Source organism: Balearica regulorum, chromosome 19 (assembly GCF_011004875.1).
Source record: "Balearica regulorum gibbericeps isolate bBalReg1 chromosome 19, bBalReg1.pri, whole genome shotgun sequence".
NCBI classification, from domain to species: domain Eukaryota; kingdom Metazoa; phylum Chordata; class Aves; order Gruiformes; family Gruidae; genus Balearica; species Balearica regulorum.
Genome location: NC_046202.1, coordinates 2,712,100 through 2,733,162, shown reverse-complemented (window position 1 = coordinate 2,733,162; position 21,063 = coordinate 2,712,100). Strand labels below are relative to the sequence as shown.

The following is a 21,063-nucleotide window of genomic DNA, read 5'->3' as shown; positions in this document are numbered from 1 at the left end:
AAGGCAGATGCCCAACTGTTACAGGAAAAGGTAAACTCAGACTGAGTTAAAACCCAGAGAATATCTGGAGTCTGAAGCTATTTCTGGTTTACAGCTGTTTCATTTTAATAACATTTACTGATCTTGGTCCAACTATACCGTTTTCTCATCTAGTTACGAAGACAGCAGTACAAAGCAGAAACTCGAAGAGGATGTACCTTGAACTTTGACACCACTGTAACAACAGCTGCTCTATTCTGGGGTTTGATGTTATTTTCGTTCCTTTCTGTCACAGGAAATAATTTTTGAAGCAAAAGGTCCTTAGAATTCTGCAAAACGTGGACCAGCTCTGGAGGAATGGGGTCCTGCAAACACAAACATGACTCATTAGTATTTGGACTTAGGTAGAAACCTGACACCTTTGAAAATGATTTAAAATTCCATGTATATAGATGGAATAGTATTTCTTATGCCAACTTTGATTTAAGCACAGCTACAGTTTCAAACCTGACTACATACATTCATTCACAGTCAGATTCAGGGACAGAAAACAGTGTTTGGCTGAACATTTTGCAAACCTAGTCAAGTGCATGACTGCTCCCAACGTTGTTCTCGTTGTACAACTTAATTGTGAACTAGAAATTAAGTGAACTAGAAGTCTTAAGACTAGTTTAATCCCCATAGGACAGTCTGCAACAGATACTGGTCTATTAGAAAGTCTTTCTTTTACTTAAAAGATGGTATTTTATTGCATCACCTATTTCACTTTCTCCCTGATGGCCCAGCAAGGCCAAAACTTGAGTTTCCTGGTACTTTCAGAACTTTCAGTAGTCAAGTCCATGCTCTTGTTTCTCATAAATTTATCTGATTTGGGGGGGGGGGAAATGAAGCGCTATATTTATGGTTATGTAAATGCCCTGGTGCCATTAACACTTCTGCATTGTCTCAGGAATGAAAGAAGCCCTGATTTGGTGATACATGGTCCACAATCTCAGCGGAAAGGTCTGCTAACAAAGCATTTGCTCGTGCCAGTGACGGTTCACTAAATATTAGACCCAGAACATTGCCCAGTTTTACATGGCCTGAAGGATTTATTTGGAGCAAGGTATGTATATCCAGTAAACATCACTGAATATACATGTTAGTGGTGCTTTGGTTTAAATTGCTTTTGGTCTGTAAGATTTTTTTGGGTTTGTTGTCTGTTGTTTTTTTTAAAACAGCTCTTTCTGCAAACACCTACCTTATTTTTCTCCACCATTGCTGTCAGCTGATAGCAGACTTTGCCAGCATAATGTGAAATAATAAAGTTAGGCTTCTTACTAAACTTGTTTCGACTTAAACATTGATTATTAGACAAAGCTTTCTCAATCCGAGTTTGAAACAGGTCAGTGTTGGAGGATCTATTCAGACGGCACTCCTGCATAAAATAAATAAGACAAATAAATAAGACAAAATTGCAGCATCTCTTACTTGTCATAAAGAACTGTCTTTAAAAGCTAAATCACTTTAAATTATAATCGTGCTCATTTTAGAGTGACTTTGAGTATGCAAACCATGAAATCCTGGGGGGGGGGGGGAACCCAGCAGAAAATGTAATTGAGGCTTCATATTTGAATCAGAACATCCTGAATCAGAGGAAAAAAAGACGACTTGGAATAGGAAGAAGCAGTGTCGTGATTGTTCTGAAAAATAAGCTCAGCAGAAACTTTATGGCCGACAGGTTTCCTACTAATTTAGCATTTGTGTTTTCTTTGGTGGCATGGGACGGAAGGCAGGTAACTAAGCCAAAAGCCTTAAGGGTTTAAGTCCACACTTACCTCATTCAGCAAAGAAAAAATGCTGAGAGGATTGCCCTCTATCAGATCAAGGCAGTTCTGGTTATCCTGGTAGTTTATGAAAGACCACTGTAGGCCTTCAGCTGCATATTCTTCCTGAATTAAGAGAGAAAGCGGTTATTCTGCAGCAGAGGGCACTAGAGCTCAAATAACTGCATGCCTTTCTGCAGTTACTGTTTAACAAGTTAATCCCAGGCTCAGCCTGCTCATCCAAAACTCAACTCAGGTTCAATGGCAATCTTGAAGGGAGGAAAAAAAAACAAAAACAAATGAGGATATTCTACCCCAGGTAGCTTCTGAGTATGTAGCAGCAGATCCTGCTGGAACAATTTGTTTAAGTATTTGGGAGCCTCACAGATTTATCAGAGGGCTGCGAGGCTGCTTTACAGAGTAAACAGAGACTACAGTCACACTAAGCCTCTCCTGGCTGTACTGGGTTTTGCCCTGAAGGGCAAGGAACACACCGAACTCCTTCCTTAGATTGGGACACAGCCCTAAACCAACCACTGTGTGCCAGACTTTACTAACTGGGCTCCATTTAAAACAAAGCCTGATCCAAAAGGAAATGGAGAAAGATACTGTTTTCTAATTTGTACGGTATTTATGCTGAATTACAGAACAAACTGTCAGGAATGTTTAACAAGCACAAGCTTCGGCCAGTTATTTTAAAAGTCTCCTGCCAAAAGCTTGCTCAGCACGGCCACTAATGGCGTTTAAGTGGTTTGGGACACAGCCAGATCAAGGGAGGTAAGAGGGCAGGCAGTAATTGGGAGGGGTACTATAAACACAGGTCAAGAATCAGTGTCAAGGGAAGCATTTGTGTGCTTGAACTTGGTTTCCATCATCACTGACCATTAACCCCTGGCACACTGATGAGGGCAGGCAGGTAAAAAAATAAAAAAAAAAGGGCTGGGCATATGAAAGCACAAATTATGGTCAAAAAGATACTTCTCTCCTGAATAAAATGACATAACTATGCTGTGAGGCAGAAGGTACCATCATGCTGGTGCCATAAAGAAAACAATTTCCCAGATTCCAGTTAATGGCAAAGGGCATTGCAGTAATGTATGTGTCATGTGGAGGATTCAATGAGGACTTGAGTACATCTAGTAGAGTAGCAGTCCAGGCCTCTGTAGCTTTCAGAGCATTCAGAGGAGAACTAGAATTAGCAGTGTGTGACCAGTTAGGCAAATTGACTGTATTTTGTGTGGTGCAAATACCTTCTCTACTGTGAAACAACACAACTCATGTGCCTTGTGTTCCTCCGCATTCAAAAAATAAAGGTTGATGCGCAGGCTGTTTTTGTCTTTAAAGGTACCGCGTGACAACTGGGCTTATGAAGCTGTTCCCCTGCACCAGAAGACCTCCACCAGGTATCACGTGCTATTGACATTCAGGTTACAAGGTTCTGTTGGGCTCTCTGCCGTCATACTAAGTTCAGATCTAGAGGTTCCCCACCCATATAGGCACTTTACAACCATGTTAATTCTCTTCATCAAGTATAAGCAGCAGCTTCCAAGAGAATCTCAATTTAGGCTACAGTTACCTCAAGAATTTAGTTTTAAGTGTTCAGCTCTTTGAGGGAATGCAAACAGTTTAACAGGCCACAGAGCCAATGGAGCTGTATAACAGGGAACAGATTGCCAGTACCCTAGGAAAGAAAGCTGTCTCATTCCACCAACTGCCTCGCGCTCTCCTCTTTAGAAAAGCAATCTTTACTTATGTCCCACTGATTTCTGTGGCATTATTTACTCAACTGAAGGTTGCAATCTGACCAGAAGCACAGAAATACAATTAAAGAGACAAAAGATGCAGTTTGAAAATGAGATACTTAACATTTGATCTTAGTGGGGTGTTACCTGTTGTGCCTTCAGGTAGTGTGCTACAAAGTGCTGCTGCAGTTTCTCATTGGCATAGTTAATACAAAGCTGTTCCAAGTTGTTTTCAGGGAAAGCTTCAAAACCATAAACATCCAACAAACCTAGGAGCAATATGGGAAGACAGTGCACTTTGGTCTAGAAGTAGCTTGAAGGACTTATGGTTACTCAGTTACACCAGGGATGAATAAACCATACCTATGAAGCTGGTCCACACTGATGGATCTGCATAGATGCTATCATTTATGACCAAAACGAGCCATTCAAACAACCTGCAGACAATGACAACTGGATTAGTTGGAAAGCACTTGCTTACAACAATCAGAGTAGTGTTCTTTTACTGCTGTTTTTACCAGTATCACACGAAAGAAACAAAAAATGATGACGTGCTGCCAGCTGACCTGAAACAGCAGTTCTCTAAGATCTCTCTATTAGATACTGCAGCTGTGTCAGTATCTACAACTGAATCAAGGTGTGTGTTGAGATGGGAAGGGAGGATTATACTGCTATTGAGTCCAAGCAGAGGAAACCAGGGACAGTAAATCTCTCAGGCCTCCGTATTCACTCACAAAAGTTATACGGATTAGCACAGAGCCTTGCCTACGTGTCCTTACTTAGCATAGATCGCTTTGGCGAGGCAGTCCCTCCTAGTCTCGCATTCGGCTCTGGAGCATGGCTTCTTGAAGACTTGTTGTTGTTTTCCAGCAGTTATTGTTCGAATTCTTAATGATTCCAGCAGTTCCTCAACAGGTATCTTCAGCAAATCTCCAGCAGTCTTCGCAAAATCTTGTTCAGGAAAAAAACCCCCAACATTGCAAGGTTATCTGGAGTGTCAAATGAATGCAGCCCCTTTAAAGTTGTGGAAAGTCTAGAGATAGTATAGAAAAATGACACTTCTGTAAACTCACCAACTTAAATATGGATTTTGGATCTTTTTACCCAAACTTGGGAGAAAGTTTTGCAAGACCAGTCTCTTAATTTGGGTATACAGTACCCCTAGAATTGCAGGTACTATATTTCAAATGAAACAATATCAAAAAAGTCTTAATTTTGTCATGCTGAACTAGACATTTTAGAGAGTAGTCTCTAGGTATGTCTTTGTTTTTCACCTTTTTTTGAGCAGAGACCTCTAAATCCAGATAGAGAACATCAAACAGCCATGACCAGGAAAAAAACATCAATTTTTGGGATAGTAAGGAAATGGAATCCCTTCATTAGAAGAATGAGTATTTGCTAATGAAGCATTTAAGATCTTTCTAACCTGAACTGTATGCAAAACTATTTGACTATTAAGCAGCGTGACTTCAGAGCATGTGAAATAACAGTAGGAAACTTCACTATTCAGGAGAGTGTTGTAATTCTGGAGGAAAACTAGATCCATAAGCCTCCTAAAGACATGCAGAACAACCTATGTTCTGCGCTGCAGTTTAACAGATTTGCTGTTACTAAAGTGGAGTTTTAGTCTTTATCATCAAAACTTCAAAGCTTTAATTTTAAAAGGCCTGCTCTCCACTCTGGGTCAAATTTCTGGAAGTCTTGTGATGTCAGCATAAGATTACAATCAAGAGTAACAGTTCTGCCACTAATCCTTCTGAAATGACTGTCTAACGGTGCAGTTGCCTTGACCTGTAACGGAAGGATATTATCTCTCAGAGCAGGGGAGCATTAGGTTTTTGTTTGTTCAGTACGTTGAAACCGTGAAGTACCAAACAAAAATATGCTTAAATTTTGGTCTGTCCATGACCTTCATAGTTTCCTATCAAGCAGAAGAGCGTAGTAATCCTTTCTATTAGGCATCTGCACTAAGATAACGAGACTCTCTGGAGCACAGCATGCTTGTTGCCTCACCTTTGGCTTTGTCTTCTAGTTCACAAGGCTGAGATTCATCCACTGGATTAGAGAATTGAACATTCCCAAGATGGAGAAGGCCTGACAAAACCTGAAATATAATCAATCATTCAGTTTTGTAAAACAGAGCTCCCCTCGCCACCAAGGCAGCGTCCTCAGCTTTCCCTTAGCCACAGAACAGGACAAGTCAAAACATTTCTGCACAAAAAAAAGCTAGTGGATTCCAAGCTTCTACGCTAATTCCTAATGCTGCAATTACTGAAGGAAAACAAGTTCACAGGTGGAGGCTTTTAGTTAAGAACTAGTATTTGGTTATGCAACCTAATGTGTAGCTGCAGTCAGGAGTACCAAACAACCCGTGATCTGTATGTTGATACAGATTTACTTCTCCAGAAATCCTACGCTAAAAAGACATTCCAAACATCAGGAGGAGCCTCATGGTGACCATGTGTTGTACCTGACCTTGAAAATATTGTTCTGCGTGGAGCGGTCAATGCCCAAGTGAAACATTGCATCTCTGGTCACCTCGAAGCAGTCCTCTGAAAAGCCAAACAGGTGCTATTTAAAAGAAAGCCACGCACACAAACATGGGCAAGCAGAACACACTACAATTTAGCTGGAATTCCAATTTAGCTGGAATTGTCAAAGGAGATCAAGGAAGCCAGATGCTCTCTTGGTACATCCCAGAGTAGAAGTTGGAGAACCAAATAATTGACTTAATACTGACTCTGCAGGGCTCTGAAGTTAGGCAGCAGGTTGCCAAAGCACATCCAAAGACGAGACAGTTTCTAAACACAGCCACAGAAAGATGCAAATTCGCTAGGCCAGAGACTGCTGTTTTAAGGCAGGTGAACTCTTAAGAGTGCAAACTGAAACTTAAAAAGAATCGCATTAATGCAGCTGGCTTTGCAAAATGTCAGCTGTTGGCTGACCAACCTGGATCATGGGGTTTAATAGGGCAGATGCATTTTTGCCTGCCTGCCTTTAAAGTTACAGCTGTTAGAAGTGTTATTAGTCTGTGAAACTAATCTTTACCATCTAAGTTCCTTTCAGAATTTGGCAGCCAGCAGTAGTCAGCCCCTTCTGGAAGGTTCCATTCCAGCCTCTCCTCTGCAGTGGCACCTTTTGTGATCTGGAGACAGAAAACAAGGTAATGACTGAATTCTGCCCTTGGTATTTACATCTCACGGACAATGAAGGTTAATGCACTGGGAGCATGATTTAATTTGGAAGCATGGCAGACAGAAGAATAATAAAAGTTGCAACTATGCTAAATCTGGTGATTTCATCCCCACTGTCAGAAATATCTAGCAAAATTAACTGAAAGCAAACCTGATAAAAAATATGAAAGTTTCTTTCATTGGGGGCCTGATAGGCAACTCTGGTCTTCTCCAAAAGGAAAGTCTGAATGGAAGCACTACTCAGATGGTGAAATCTAGAGCAGGGAAAAAAAAAAAAAAAGCAAAGATTTCAACAAAACTTCCTCTCAGAATCTGATAGGTGTTGTGTTGTTATGATACCAACGGACTATGAATACTTTGCAGTTCACTTTCAGTTTTGTTATTAATGTAATATTTTATTGAGAGTTCTTAACTGCTTCTCTGTTTTTCTATTGTTCTCTTTCAGAGATCAGGGTGAGAGTTTGCAGAAAAAGAAAAAGATACAATAATAATACGTTCTAAAGACAGATAAAATATTCTATGGCAGACTTCAGAAATAGGTTGATAAAGACTTAGAAGAAGACAATAGATAAGGTTTTTACACAGTAATTATTACCTGTCTAACTGAAGCTGGATATATTTTCCAAAACGGCTACTGTTGTTATTCCGCAGGGTACATGCATTTCCTGTGAAATTGCCAGTGACAGATACAGCATAATCAGAGTGGTTCCACTTTTCCATGTAGGACATGCAGATATTAAGGGTGATTTGATTTGTATATAGCTCCAGTATTTGAAGAGTTTGTCTTTTAAGGAGAGGACCAAGAGCTAGCTTGGACTTGTGTATTAACAAAGCAAATTCCCACAGTGGCCACTACTTTTTCCTATTTATTTTTGCTATTCATTTACCAAATGCTTCCATGACAGGGTTGGAATCCAACACTCTCTTCTCTATCCTTTCCACAGTTTCATTGCCTTTTGGAGAGATAACTGACGCAGCAACAGAAGCATAAAATTTCATAAGGCAGCGAGATGTCCAGGTCTGCAAAAGAGAGGCTTGACAATAGGCCTTTGTTTTTACTACATTATTAGTTATGTCAGTTAGTGAAACAGGGCTAGCTTCTGAAAACACAGTATGCAGCTGGCGATGATGCTAAAGAGAGTAATTGTGTCAGGTTTATGGCTCTAGTTCAGCGGAAACTTTTTGTGCATATGCTTACGTGCAACAGACACACATTTAAATGCTATTGGAGTCAGAGCGCTTTGCTGAATGCAGTCTTACCAAGATGTAACCATCTGGAAGCTCAGCTAGAATTAACAGCTAGTGTCTTAAGATGGATTGAATGTAAATGGACTTTTGAGTCATTAACGCTCAGCAAATCATTTTGTTCTTAGGCTTAAAAATATCCTCAGTATCTTGCTGAATAGGGATGGACCATTACAGAAGGGCCTCGAATAGGATCTGAACTCTTCCGCTTATTCTGAGTCTCTACGCAGGGGTTGCTGAGACCCAGACTAGCTGCCTAACAGATTAGGCTGAGACATTAACTCAGGTGCAATTCCTGTTGAATGATTCAAATCTAGCCCTCCCCCAAATTACAGATGTCACCTAAAGAGCAGCTATATTTAGTAGAGTCTGTTTGACTGCAGCAATCACTTAATGCTTCAGGTATATTTCAAGAGAGTCGTGCTAAAGCAAACTGGATACGTGCTCTGTCAGAATATTTTTCTTTGTCTTTGCTTATGCATTGAAATACTATGCACTAAAAATCACTAGCAAATCTCAAAACTTAAGAACAATGATGTCATAAAAAAATCTCCTTACCTTCCCAGCACCACTTTCTCCACTAACAATTATAGACTGGTTTATGGGGTCTATCTGACTTTGGACGTTTCTGTAGGTTTGTTCAGCCACTGCAAAGATGTGAGGTTTTAAATCCTGGCAGTAAAAGAGAATATTCATATTTAGAGAACAGTAATTACAAAGTTCAGCAGCAATGGACAGCAAAGGTCTTCTCACATTTATCTGAAAGCAGTACTGCTCTTTTAACAGAACTCTTATTTCACTAGAAATGGGGTTTATCCTTTAGGATTATTTTTCTTATATAGATTTTGAAGAACTTGAAATCTGGCTTCTGCGGAAGGACAGTTATTTCAAATATAAGGATTACCTGAGGACGAAGTGCAACATGGTACTCTCTCATTAGCTCAGGTGAATAGAGGCAGGAGATAGGCTGAAATGGATTTAAAGCCACCAGGCTGCAGCCAGCATTTGTATAAAACAAGTTGACTGTATATCTTGCTTGAAGACATTTCAGAACTGAAAGATACAACTTCTGTTAGCATCTTCTGAAAAGTGTATTTGACTCTTCCTGTTTGTAACAAAAATCTTCAGATATGTTACCTATTAGGTTTAATAGGGAGTGAGGTGATCAAGAGAGTGATATAGGTCTAATATACGTAATAACGTCTTCACAAATTGCCCTTATTTTTAAACATTCTAACTATTCCATTCAATAAATCCTGTGCTTTTATGACGTTTCACATAGTCCTAGAAAGCAAATCTGTTCACTTGCAGAACAGAGCCAAGAATTCCCCATCTGCACTAGGAACAGGCCTTAGTTTCTCTTAACAGGATCATCTTTAAAAGTCGAGTGAGGAATTTACTTTTCAAAACCAATTCCATGGATATATTTTGACTCTAAGTCAGAGCCTCATTTTCTGGTATGTTCATATAACACCAAACTGCAATCACAAGGTCATGCAGGAGTCCTTCGATAGCATTAAGTCTCAACCACACCCTGGCTACCTGAACCAACAATACAAATGTGAGCTTTGCATGCAGAGCTTGATAGGAGGTCAGCATGGCCAAATCTACAATAAAAGTATTTTTAAAAAAAATCAACCAAACCAAAAGTGACTTTCTAAGGCTTTGAATAGGCTTTGAATCTTTAACTACTGTGTTCATGATACTATTAATGTGATGAGAACAGTAACTACCATATACTAGTAGCCACCAGGGAAAGTAACTCCTCAGGAGATACTGCCCTGGCTGGCAACTTACCTGTTGTAGTTGTCACCGGATTAACTTTTGTGAGGTCATCAAAAAGATGCAGTTTCTCTTCATCACTGAGAAACGCTCTAATTTCTTCTTCAAATGATTCACTGAGGTCATTCTGTTCAATCTTCTTTTTGGCCATTTTCCTGGAGAGGACGTCAGACCATCACCAGTCAAAGGCTGAATATATAGCTGGACTTTCACCTCATCCACCGTAGTTTACAGCTCTTCTACTGCTTCCATGTAACAGAAATTCAGTCTCAGCAGGAGTCATAACTTAGTATGTTTGAGCTGGTCTTCCTTCCAGTTGCCCTCCTCCGACCTCAATGGTTCCCATGGGGTGCTCTGTTTTTAGAAAGGCATCATCTAGCATATGAGAGATGGCAGGCTGACAACACTGTAAACTGAATTCATCACCGGTAATTCTGGCTGTAAACAAAGGCACTCGGAACGAACGTGTCCTTAGACTCACACTACCTGGCGCTTGCAATTTTGCAGGTCGCTCAGCACAGACACACTTACACAATGTTCTTAAGTGGCGTGTTTCTAAGCCTATGACTGTCATGTGTTCAATGCAAACACTGCCTTGGGCAGAGGGAAGCAGGAAGGCTGCAGATGCTAAGGGAGAGCTGAAAGCTGTGGTGGTCCTACACAGATGTGGTTTTCCTAGCAGAGATTTTTATTTTTAGAGCAGAGATTGAGGGCCCCACGAGTGAAGTTGCAGAGTGCGCACATCACAGCCGGGGGAAAGAAACGGTGCTGTTCTAAGAGCTGGCCTGCATTAGGTGAAGATTTGTCCCCTTTGAATCACCTGAAGTATTTAAATCTTAGCCTCTGGGCTCCCATGTCCTTGACAATATTAGTTGGAAGGATACATTTGTTGTACAAACGTAATGGAAAATTTAGCCAAAAGAGAGATTTCAGGTCCTGTTTGTCATTTCTGGGGGGATGAAGAGAGAAGCTAGAAGGGAAAACGAAGAAGGGAAAAGATGCCAGTCCTGATATTTGCATTCGAGATACTCCTTTTCTGTTCCCCTTCTCCTTGACAGAAAATGCTCCAAAGTAACCCTACTCATTTGTATTTAGTATCATAAATCTGCAATTCTTTACAAGTTAACCAAGTCAATGAACAGTATCACCTTGTTTATACCAAAAAAGCGCTAAATTTAGTTAGCAGCATTCACACTCCATAGGCTAAGCTCATTAATAAAGGGGAAAATATACTGCAAAACCCCATTAACACATTTCTAAAGAAAAATAAAGCTACAATAAGGTACTCATTTAGGAGCATTATTAGCTTTTGCAGAGAACGTAAGTAGTTCATTTCCAGTAATACAAAATTTTACACAGCAAGGGGGAAAAAAAAGCTTAGCGACGCAGTTAAGCATTGCCATCAAAGTGATTTCTGTTATTCTCCTCTGAATGAACATTAAGAAGCTTGCTGCCTTCTCAGAGAGCAGACACTCACAATTATGCAATACTCCACAGATGAGTTTCTGCCCATTGCCCACTCTTTCTGTGCCCTCCCGTGTGTTCGCCGTATTACGCTGGCACCAACCAAGTTAAGTCCATTGTGCAGCTGATATTGCAAGACCAGCGAAAGGGGTTATTTTTGCTCCCCTGCACACTCCTGCTCAACATCGCTTCATTTGAGAAGGGACAGTGATTGCTTAGCCGAAAGAAAAACACTATTTGAAAATACAATCACTTGGGATACCTATACTGCATAGCTCATGTGTCCATTCATTTTACTGAAAAAACACCCTGAAGGATGTGCTTGCTACATGTATTAACACCTGCCCCGTTAAAGCCAATGGCATAACAAAAATCACTACCTGGTGTTAGTAACACAGCTCAAAACCACAGAGTTAATAGGTCCAGTCAATTCATGAAGTAGGGGTGAATATACATTAGTAGTTACCTAATCCTGACTGCATGGAAACAAGCCAAGAATTCTTTCCTGGCAGTAAAATTTAATTAGCACACACAATTCCTGGCTTTCTTTTTACCTGCTTTGGCATCTTTTCCAGCCCTATGAACAGGAACACTGGAGAGGGCCTTTACTCTAGGGTACCTCATTCAAAGCAAGCTGATAAAATACTTAAAATAATAAAAAAAATCTAAAAAGGCATTTAGAACAAAATAACTCTGGAAATGTCATTCTCCAGGGATTTCCATAAGCAGAGCCCAAAGGCTTCAGACAGAAGTACTGATCCCAGTGGGGCTCAGGTAACGCTGGAGCTAGAAAGCCTACCTGCACTATCAGAGTAATAGTCAGACATTCTGTTTGCCCCTGCAAATAAAGCTTATTTGGAGGGAATAATATATCTTTCCTTACATCAGGAATACAATGCTTTGTTTCTCTTGGAACTAATAAAGCAAGGTTTCTTGGCAAGAAATTGCAGCTTTGTTAAATTCCTCTTGTTAGGACAAATAGGAAAGATTTGTGGGTCTGACGGTGTCAGAGAAGCTAGTGCTTTTGGAAAAGGAGTGACTCAAAGAAGGTTTGAATTGCAGCAGAAACAAGATACGCTTGCTTGCTGTCCTCTTCCTGTTTCCTCTAAAAATCAGTAGGAGCCAACCCAAGGTGAGTCAAGCTCACCCTATGAATTTCTCTGATAAACGCAGAGATTCCAGTCATAGAGCCAGGAAGAATTCTGTCTTCTTCCAGCAGCTGAAACTATCATTACTGCTATTCTATTCTATTCTATTCTATTCTATTCTATTCTATTCTATTCTATTCTATTCCTACCTGGAACAGAAACACCATTTAGAGACTACTGTCTTCCATGAGCTGAAGTGCACGGAGCTCATGGTACACACAGCCATCATCAAGACCCTCCCTGCCTTTAAAGGCTTTGCCCTCTAGTTACGCTGTTAGGCTTTCCTAGGAGAGGTGTCGCTTAAAGCTGGCGGAGGAGATCTTCGTGCCAGTTAACCCAGCTCCCCAAAGGACACAGGCTATCACGTTCGCCCGGGCCCCAAGGTCGCCCGGCAGCCCCGCACACCGCTCCCAACGGCCCGTCCGCTTCCCCGGGACCCGTCCGCCGGGCCACGGCGAGACCACGCGTGCTGGGGACAGGACCCCGGGCCTCCCCCGGAACGCGCAGCCGCTGCGGGCAGGACCCTCCCCGGGGCTGAAAGGCGGGCGGGCTCCGGGCAGCGCCGCGGCCATCCCCCGTGGCCATCCCCCGCGGTCTCCGGGCGGCGGGCAGGGCAGAGGGAGGCAGGGTAAGGCAAGGCAAGGCTAAGGCAGGGCAGGGCGCACTCACCGCGGGCAGCGGACGGGCAGCGCGGACCGAGGCGGCGGGCAGCGCGGCCGGCGGAGGAGGCGGAGCCGGGGCGGGGGCTGCCGGCGGCGGCAATGGCCGGTGGTGAATCGGGCGGTGCGGAACAGCAGGCTGCTTCGCGCTGGCGAAAGTGCGGGCGGGGAGCGCGGCCGGCGTTTACCTGCAGGCGGGACGAGGGGGAAGCGCCGCGGAGGAGCGGCCCGGCCCGGCCCGGGACCTTCGCCGGGGGCTCCGCTAGAGCCAGAGAGCGCCGTGCGACGGGGAAGGGGCCTGGGGCGCCGAGGGCAAGAGATTAATTGGCTCCGGGGTGCGCCGAGGCTTGTCTTCCCCCCCCCCCCCCCCCCGCCGGCACCTCGGCCTCTGCAGGGACGGCAGCGTTGAAATGCGGGTTTGTTCCCCCCGCGACATCCATCCCCCTCCGGCTGGAGCCGGGCCGGGCCCCCGGGCGTGGGCCCCGCTCCCGAACCGGTAAGCTCTGCCCCTGCACGGGGAAACGGCTGTCCGGGTTGTGCGAGGAGGGCGCTTAGCTAACAAAGCCTTTGTTGCTCCCCACGCTGCGGGTTAAACAAACAAACCAGCAATTTTGACTTTCTAATTAATGCTTTTTTACATTTAACGTATATTCTCTTGAAACAGGCCCCTGACTGCGAAGGATCGCTGCAGGACCGGGACTTTTTTAAAAGGGCACTTCTGTTGCAAGCGGGGATTTTGCTGCTGGTTTTATTGCAACTCTCTGCTGACCGGGCAACAGAAACCTCATCAGGGTCACGGTTTTACGTATCTGTCTCGCTTACGCTACAGGGAATGTAACTAAGTATAGTCTGCAGAGCAGGACGTACAGTAAAATTATTCACAATGTGAATATTTAACAGAGCATTTGATATTTAGAGATCTTCAGGAAAAGTGATGTTAAGAATCTTGTTGGAAGAGAGCGGGATTTGTAATGCCAGAGCTCAGTCAGGCCTTGCCCGTGCCTGTGCTTCTGCCCGGTTTCACGGGCCAGAGCTGTTCGTTAAATTGAAGAGTAACTCAAAACCAGATGACGTCTGGAATCCACGTATGTTTTAATGAACCAGTACAAAAGATTCATTTTTGATGCAGTTCTAAGAGCCCTGCTTTACAAAACTGATTCAAGTTCACGTTTGTGTTTTCAGAGGAAGAAAGCAGCATGTCACAAAAACACCTGAAAGAAGCCTTTATCAGCAACTTAAATGGAACTAGTTTGGTGGAAATTTCATTCGGCCTGTCCCTAGCTCCACTCTGCCTGCTTTGCAGAGGACTCCTCTTGATTCTATATTACTTGCACTATGGGAAACCTTTAAGTTCAAGGACATACAGCCTGCTGCTAGACTTCCTTGTGCTAGTATCTCCTCTCCTGTTCTCCTGTACAGTCTTGTCTCCAATCATCTTTTTCATGCCAGCTATCATTGCAGCCATCTGTGCCGGAGTGTTTTCTAAAATATACAGCCAAAGAAAACAGGAGACCAGAGTGCCTTTTAGGCAAATTGTAAGAGACTTCCAGGAGACGTACTTGGATCCAGAATACATTCCAGCAATAACTGCGTTTCGCGTTTATGTCAATGTGTTGACATCAATCAGCATTTTAGCAGTGGATTTCCCACAATATCCGAGGCGATATGCCAAAGCCGAGACCTATGGAACAGGAGTTATGGATTTTGGGGTTGGAGCTTTTATTTTTGGTAATGCTCTCGTTTGTCCTGAAGTTAGACAAAAGTCTTTTGTGACACAACCAAAGTTTTCCAATCTGGCCAGGCAGTTCTTTTCCGTTTGGCCACTGATTTTCCTTGGCATTGGACGACTGCTTAGCGTTAAATCTATAGAGTATCATGAACATACTTCAGAGTATGGAGTGCACTGGAATTTTTTCTTTACCTTGGCATTTGTGAGGCTTGCGGCATCTCTACTTTTAGCCATATTTCCAAAAAATAGTTCTTGGATTGTTGCTATAAATCTTGCTGTACTTTATCAGCTTATTCTTAACACTACTTCTCTGAAGATGTTTATCTTGCATGGGAGCAATGGCAGAGATACTAGGGTTGGCTTTGTAAATGCCAACAGGGAAGGACTGCTCTCTCTCTTTGGATATCTAGCCATATATATGGCGAGCGTCCAAGTGGGACTCTGTCTGCTGAAGGTCAGAAGCTCAGTCAAAGGCTGGGTTGAAGCAGTGTGTTTCTCACTGCTGACAGTTCTCGCGCTCTTCCTGTTTCTTCACGTGTCACAAGCGTACGCGGACCCTGTGTCCCGCCGGATGGCAAACCTATCCTACTGCATATGGGTGATTGCTCACTGTCTGACTTTCCTGATCTGTTTTGTAGTGACTGATCTCACGCTGGTGTTCACAAAGCTCCTTGTGAAGGGGTCCACTGTGCCCTGTTGCTGGACCGTTGTAAAGCCCCCTAACACCAGTAAAAAGCATGAAATGGAGGCTGTGCCCATCAGAAGGGAAGGCAAGCTGCCACACATGTGCCTGATTAGTGCTATTAATAAAAATCAATTACTGTTTTTCTTGCTAGCAAATGTTATGACTGGTGCTGTGAATATACTGATAGATACAATCCACAGCAAGGCTGCATTTACGTTATGTATACTACACTTGTATATGTTTTTAAACTGTTTAATTATGTATATATTGCATGCCAAAAATATAGTATTAAAGTTTTGGTGATTCCACTCTGCCTTGGGTGGACTAGTTGAACTTTGTTTGCTGTAGTTGAATGATGCTATTTTAATGAAAGATTTATAACTTGGTATAGCTTTTTATGATTTAGTGTTGATTCTTTTTTTTAATGGTTTGTTTTACCAAATTATACAGTCGATGCTATTACTTGTTGAAGTTGTTACACATTTTCCTGAAAGCTTAGTTTTTGAGACTGTTTGCTGAACACTCCTACTGCTCTTATATACACTCACGCAGAAGAGTAACGTATTTACAGTTGGTGAAGGTGTTCATACCCAACTGCTGGAAGAATTAGATAACCATATATAGAGTAGAGGCCAGATGAAAAGTAAGAAAATGAGTAATTATACAGGGAGACACTTAGCTGTGTCAAGATTTACCTAGTTAAGGCCCCTGCATAAATAATAGATAAGAATAATTCTTTATATAAAATGTATTAAGTGGATACTTAAAAATGTTTTGGCCCTAGTCCTGCAGATTTATGCATATGCTTGACTTTGATGGCAGTAATTGTATGTGGAATGTTAATCATATACTGAAATCTAAATTAGCCTTTGAATTAAAGCTAAATTTTATTTTCATCCTCACTGATGAATATAAATTAAGACCCTAGATAAAGTGTGATGCTCTGAGGGATAAAACTCAACTGCAGATGAATTCTTAAAGAGGTTGTTGGAATTTGTGGTACAGATAATAAGAGCAGCGCAGCCTTTTGTAAGAAAATACAAAGGTCCAAAACTAATTCACCCCCAACCTGCATACCAACATATTGTGACAGCTCATCTTTAGGAACACTGTAAAATACAGTCTTCAGCTCTACTTTGAAAGTACTCAAGGCCCACCTACTTGTCTATAAAATTATTTTAAACAGCAGCTCACTTAGTACTGTATTTTGACAGCTGAGATGTCTTCAAGTGGGAACATTCTGTATTAATTTTCATTAGCAAACAAACAGTGTGCAAATGGAAAAAAGCATGACGCAGTGGGTCAGGGTACCAGCAGAGTATTGAAAAGAGATGTGCTCAGTTTCTTTATCACAGTCGTCCTGCAAGCCCGGAGCAGAAAACCCTCTTTGTTCACTTTCCTAACTGTGATGGTTCTTCCTGACCTCATTAAGTTGTTGAGAAGAGACATACATGTAAAGATTTTTGTGAGGAATTCAATAATGGGAGATATAAATACTTAAGAAGTGGAATACAAATAGTAGATGATGATAGATGCCTAATGTCAGTGGAGTTACAGCAGTGCACATGGGCCATATTTCAAATTTCTCCTTGTCTGTCAAATGCGATGAATCATAAAACCTATGGACATTAAGCCTCTAAATCAGATTCCTTAAGGCAGACATGCTGGGGAATATTCTTAAATTTATGAGGTTCTCTTAGCCGCTGGCCAATGGAAAGGTGAAGTCTGAGGATTATAGGCTGTGGCTGTGCTGATTTCATGCTTGTTTACTTCCCAGTTATAGCCGTATAGTCTTCAGAATTAAAGAAAAACAGTCTGTATTATCCTGGGGACAATTGCAATTAATTGCCAACAATGTCTCATCAACAGTTGTCACCGTTTATAGCAGTTTTCTGGTAACTGGTGTATGTATTTATTTTAAAACACTTCCTAGGGAGAAAAGGCCTCCATCATGAATTGAATGGGACTATGCATTTATGCAAAATTACTCATGGATAGTAATTTTTGAAATGTTTGAAGCACAAGACCTGCAATGAGTTCTGCCTGTGAGCACAAGTCTATCAATGTGATTCAGAATGAAGGCATTAATTGGGTGTGACAAAGCGGAGTTGTGTCTGGACAAGCAGTGAACTATTGAGATGCCAACTCCATTTCGTGAAGCAAAAATTACGTGGGAGGTCTGCTGTGCCTGTGCAGAGCCCTGTTACAATTCCAGGACTGGAGCTGTGATTTACAACAACAGAGCCAGCAAAGCCGAGAGGACTGTGGTGCACAAGTAACAACGAGAGTGAGAACAACCCGCTTCTCTCAACAACAGCGCACCACCGCGTCATGAGGCCGTCTCCCGCTTTTAAAGCCGTACGAAGTAAGTTGTTCACCACTGAATTAATAAGAGACAATTAATTCTCATTGCTTATTGTCGATAACAAATGCGGCAAGCTCTGCCCTGAAGCGACCAGCATAGATATTAATGCTGAATGTTTAGACTATGAATAGATACAGATAATTAACCATGCCTCTGAAAGAACCAAGAAATGCAAGCAAGCGTTCTTTGATCACAGGGGCTGTACGAGCAAACGGCACTGTAATGAGTTTGAAAAGATGCGAGAGAAGTTAACGCTACGATGCTGCTGTAGACACTTTCTCCACACGCACCTCCACAGCTGTTAGCTCCGTGGTTGGCAGGCACAGGAACACTGCATTTCACTTCACGTTGGGCTGCGTTTAGACCAGTAAGCTTGTACAGATCAAAGACATATTTAAAAAAATCAGGAACTTTGATTTAGCTGTTACATAATTAGTAAAAGTTAAAGATATTTCAACTACTAAGACCAAACTATATAGTTCAGCTATAGCATGCTATCAACTTCAATAATAATGGTAAAGCAGAGGACTGGGAAAACATCGTTTTGTCTTTGCTGCCATAATTCCATTGTGAATGACTTTTTGTAGGGCTGCAGGATAGAAAATTCTTCTGTGGGAGAATACAGCTGATTACATTCATCCTTGACCTTGTTATTTGTTAAACATTAGTAGTTTCTTACCAAATTTCATTATTTTTAAGGACCAACTCACTAGCATGCCTTCCTTTCCAACCCAGTAGTGTCCCTTTTGAAGTCAAATGTTACAACAAAGATTTCAGGCAGTATCCTATTTCAAAGCCACTATGTCCTAAAGAACAGGTATTTCTTCCAGGCAGAAGATGGGGCATGCAAATGAACAGCATGAAGGAGATCTCTGTCTTTTCACTTGTTTTGTAGTTAACAAGCAAGCTGCATGTTCTAGCAGCTTAAAAAAAAAAAAAAAAAACCAAACCTGAAACATTTTCAGTGGATAAAAGTTACATGAAATGTAATGGTGCTTTTCATACGTAGTTTATCAATGTGCACCCTGAGAATACAAAATTTGGGGCACTGCTATTTTGTCGATGTGATCCAACCGTGCTCTGGGAGCAGAAGGGCAGAAGTGACACAGGAGCCCACATCTGAATGGACCCTGCAAAGGCGTTTGCTCATCACAGTCTGGTGTGCTCGTGATTCTCTAATGCGAGAAACTATCCCTCCTTACAAGATGCCAGCTTTCTTTTTTGCTGAAGAAAACCATGAAAATACACAAACTGCAAACTGTGCAGCGATGTGACTCTGCATAATGTTTCCGTTAGAGATCTTGCATAATGAGTTCAAGTAAATTAACTCCTCCACTAAAGATGTTTTTTATGCAAAAACAAGAAAAAAAATCCTGCTCCCTAATTGCCTCCCCTGCGTTTTCTTGTGAGGACCTTAGTATCTATATACATAAATAACAAGAATGAACAGATCAACTGTATTATTTAATAGTTCAAGGAAGGCTATGGGGGGGTTTTTTGCTGCCTAAATTAAGCAGCCACAGGATTTCTAGTTGGCTGCACTAGGGTGCTGCAGAAGCTGACAGCCTGAAGTTAGAGACCGTAAGTCCAATTAAAGCTTGCCTATCTGGCATGTAATCAGGGCAGGGAAATCTGAGGCTGCACTTTGATGTTTGGGCTGTGTCTGAGGCGCAGGCGTTTGATGCATTTTTGTTGGCTTATGCTCCCCATCGGTCCGCGCTCGGCTGTGTCTGCAGGAACACCTGCGCCGAGGCCGTTTCCACACACGGGCCCCGATACGCTGTGGCCCTGTCCCACTCGAGACAGCGGTGGGTTTTCATTCTGCCAACACTCTGGGTTTACCCTCACCTGCTCCCCTTCACTCACTCCCACCGCCCGCACCTCAGCGGGGGGCAGCTCGCAAACCGCTCTGGGGCTGGTACCTTATATCCCGCCACGGCGCCTTTCCAGGGCGGGACTCCGGGCACAGGCCTCCCCGTGTCCCGCCGGATCCTCACCGCCGCGGGGCGGGAAGGCGACGGCAGCGGCCGCCTGACGGGAGGGGAAGGCCCGAGGAGGCCCCGCGCCCGGCTCCCCCCGCCCGCGGGACCAGGCCTTTAACGTGCCCCCACCCTCAGGCCCCCCCGAGGCCGCTGCGGGCGCCCCCCTACCTCAGCCTCCCGCCCGGCGCGTTGGCCCCCGACCCCCCCGGACTCGAGGTCAAACGCCCCGCTCCGGCCGTTCGTGACAGGAGCCGCCACACAGCTCCTCGTGCGGCCGAGCCCGCGGGGCGGGAGGTAACGGGTGAGCGGGCGCCTCCTGCGGCCAGGCCCGGGGGCGGCGAGGCGGGGCCGCGGCCCGGGGGGGAGCGGCGGGGCTGCGGTCTCTCGCGAGAGGAGGGCGGGGCGGCCCGGGGCCGGGGCCACCGCCTGTGGGGAGGGCCCGGGGAGGGGGAGAGGAAGAAGGCGGCTCTGTGGCGGAGTCTGGGGTGTCCGCCCGCCTGTCAGTGCGCCCGGGCCGCCGACTCGCGGAGGAGCCGGTAAAAGCCCGAGGGGGAGGGGGGGAACGAGGCGGCCGGTGGGCCGCAGGGCAAGGGCCCCGGTGGGGCTGAGGGGTAGGCGGGAGGGGAAGGAGGCCGGGAGCCGGCCCGCCGGCTGCCTCTCCGTTCGGGGCTGCCTCCCCGCCACCGCCAGCCCCGGGCGAGGAGCCGTGTCAGCTAAAGGCCGGACGAGGACAGGGAGGAGAGGGGTGGGTCTGCCCACCGCGCCGCCGGGGCTGCAGCCCACCTGGGGAAGGTAGCGGCGGGCCCGCAGGCGGTGGCGGTGATGATCCCGGGCTGGAGCTGCGGAGCGGGAGAGCGGCGGGTCCCCTCCCGCGGCTGCGGGGTGCGGCCCGGCAGCAGGTCTCCCGGGGGCAGAGGCAGCCCCGCTTCGCAGGTGGAGGCGCCCCCTCGCCCCGCCGCTGCTCCTCTTTTTCCCCGGCCGCCGTGGGGCGGGACGGAGGCGGCCGGGGAGCCTGCTGCAAACCCCGCTCCGGGCTGGGCGGGTCCCCCGCCGGCCTGTCTGGGGGGGCGGGGAGGGTGGCCTGCAGCGCGGCGGGCTCCATCCCCCGCCGGCCTCCGGCCTTCCTCCCCCGGCTGTGCCCGGCGGAGGGCCGGGTGCGCTCCTCCCCGCCGTCCCCTCCCTTTCTTCCATGTTATGTCGCATTTCCCAGCCTGCCCACCTCTCCCGTTCCCGGCCCGTAGTCTTTTTGAGTCCCTTCCAAGGCTGAAGCGGCGGGCAGGCTGC

General features: G+C 44.6%; 2 protein-coding genes across 11 annotated transcripts in view; one reads left to right on the top strand and one right to left on the bottom strand.

Annotated features, from left to right (window-relative positions):
- MYO19 (myosin XIX) overlaps window positions 1–20,881 on the bottom strand; it is a 28,496-nt gene extending 7,615 nt beyond the window's left edge. For 2 of the 10 annotated variants that reach the window (XR_012838420.1, XM_075771669.1), the window contains exons 1-17: window positions 20,563–20,881; window positions 13,029–13,206; window positions 9,763–9,902; window positions 8,870–9,018; window positions 8,524–8,637; window positions 7,608–7,740; window positions 7,316–7,385; window positions 6,872–6,974; window positions 6,575–6,671; window positions 6,002–6,078; window positions 5,540–5,630; window positions 4,306–4,477; window positions 3,890–3,963; window positions 3,674–3,795; window positions 1,797–1,910; window positions 1,220–1,396; window positions 198–344 (exon numbers count right to left, since the gene is read on the bottom strand). Coding sequence is in view for 9 of the 10 variants with exons in the window: in XM_075771669.1 (XP_075627784.1) it covers window positions 198–344; window positions 1,220–1,396; window positions 1,797–1,910; window positions 3,674–3,795; window positions 3,890–3,963; window positions 4,306–4,477; window positions 5,540–5,630; window positions 6,002–6,078; window positions 6,575–6,671; window positions 6,872–6,974; window positions 7,316–7,385; window positions 7,608–7,740; window positions 8,524–8,637; window positions 8,870–9,018; window positions 9,763–9,902; window positions 13,029–13,206; window positions 20,563–20,881 (2,277 nt within the window). In the remaining variant the exon portion in view is untranslated. Of the gene's footprint in view, window positions 1–197; window positions 345–1,219; window positions 1,397–1,796; window positions 1,911–3,673; window positions 3,796–3,889; window positions 3,964–4,305; window positions 4,478–5,539; window positions 5,631–6,001; window positions 6,079–6,574; window positions 6,672–6,871; window positions 6,975–7,315; window positions 7,386–7,607; window positions 7,741–8,523; window positions 8,638–8,869; window positions 9,019–9,762; window positions 10,697–13,028; window positions 13,207–19,947; window positions 20,264–20,562 lie in introns of those variants that run through there. The other 8 variants (XM_075771672.1, XM_075771670.1, XM_075771676.1 and 5 more) reach the window with 8 other exon arrangements.
- PIGW (phosphatidylinositol glycan anchor biosynthesis class W) lies at window positions 13,398–15,740 on the top strand. The gene is made up of 2 exons (XM_010305815.2): window positions 13,398–13,514; window positions 14,201–15,740. The coding sequence occupies exon 2, from the start codon at window positions 14,215–14,217 to the stop codon at window positions 15,733–15,735; it is 1,521 nt and encodes a 506-aa protein (XP_010304117.2). The 5' UTR covers window positions 13,398–13,514; window positions 14,201–14,214; the 3' UTR covers window positions 15,736–15,740.
- Window positions 20,882–21,063: the final 182 nt, after the last annotated feature.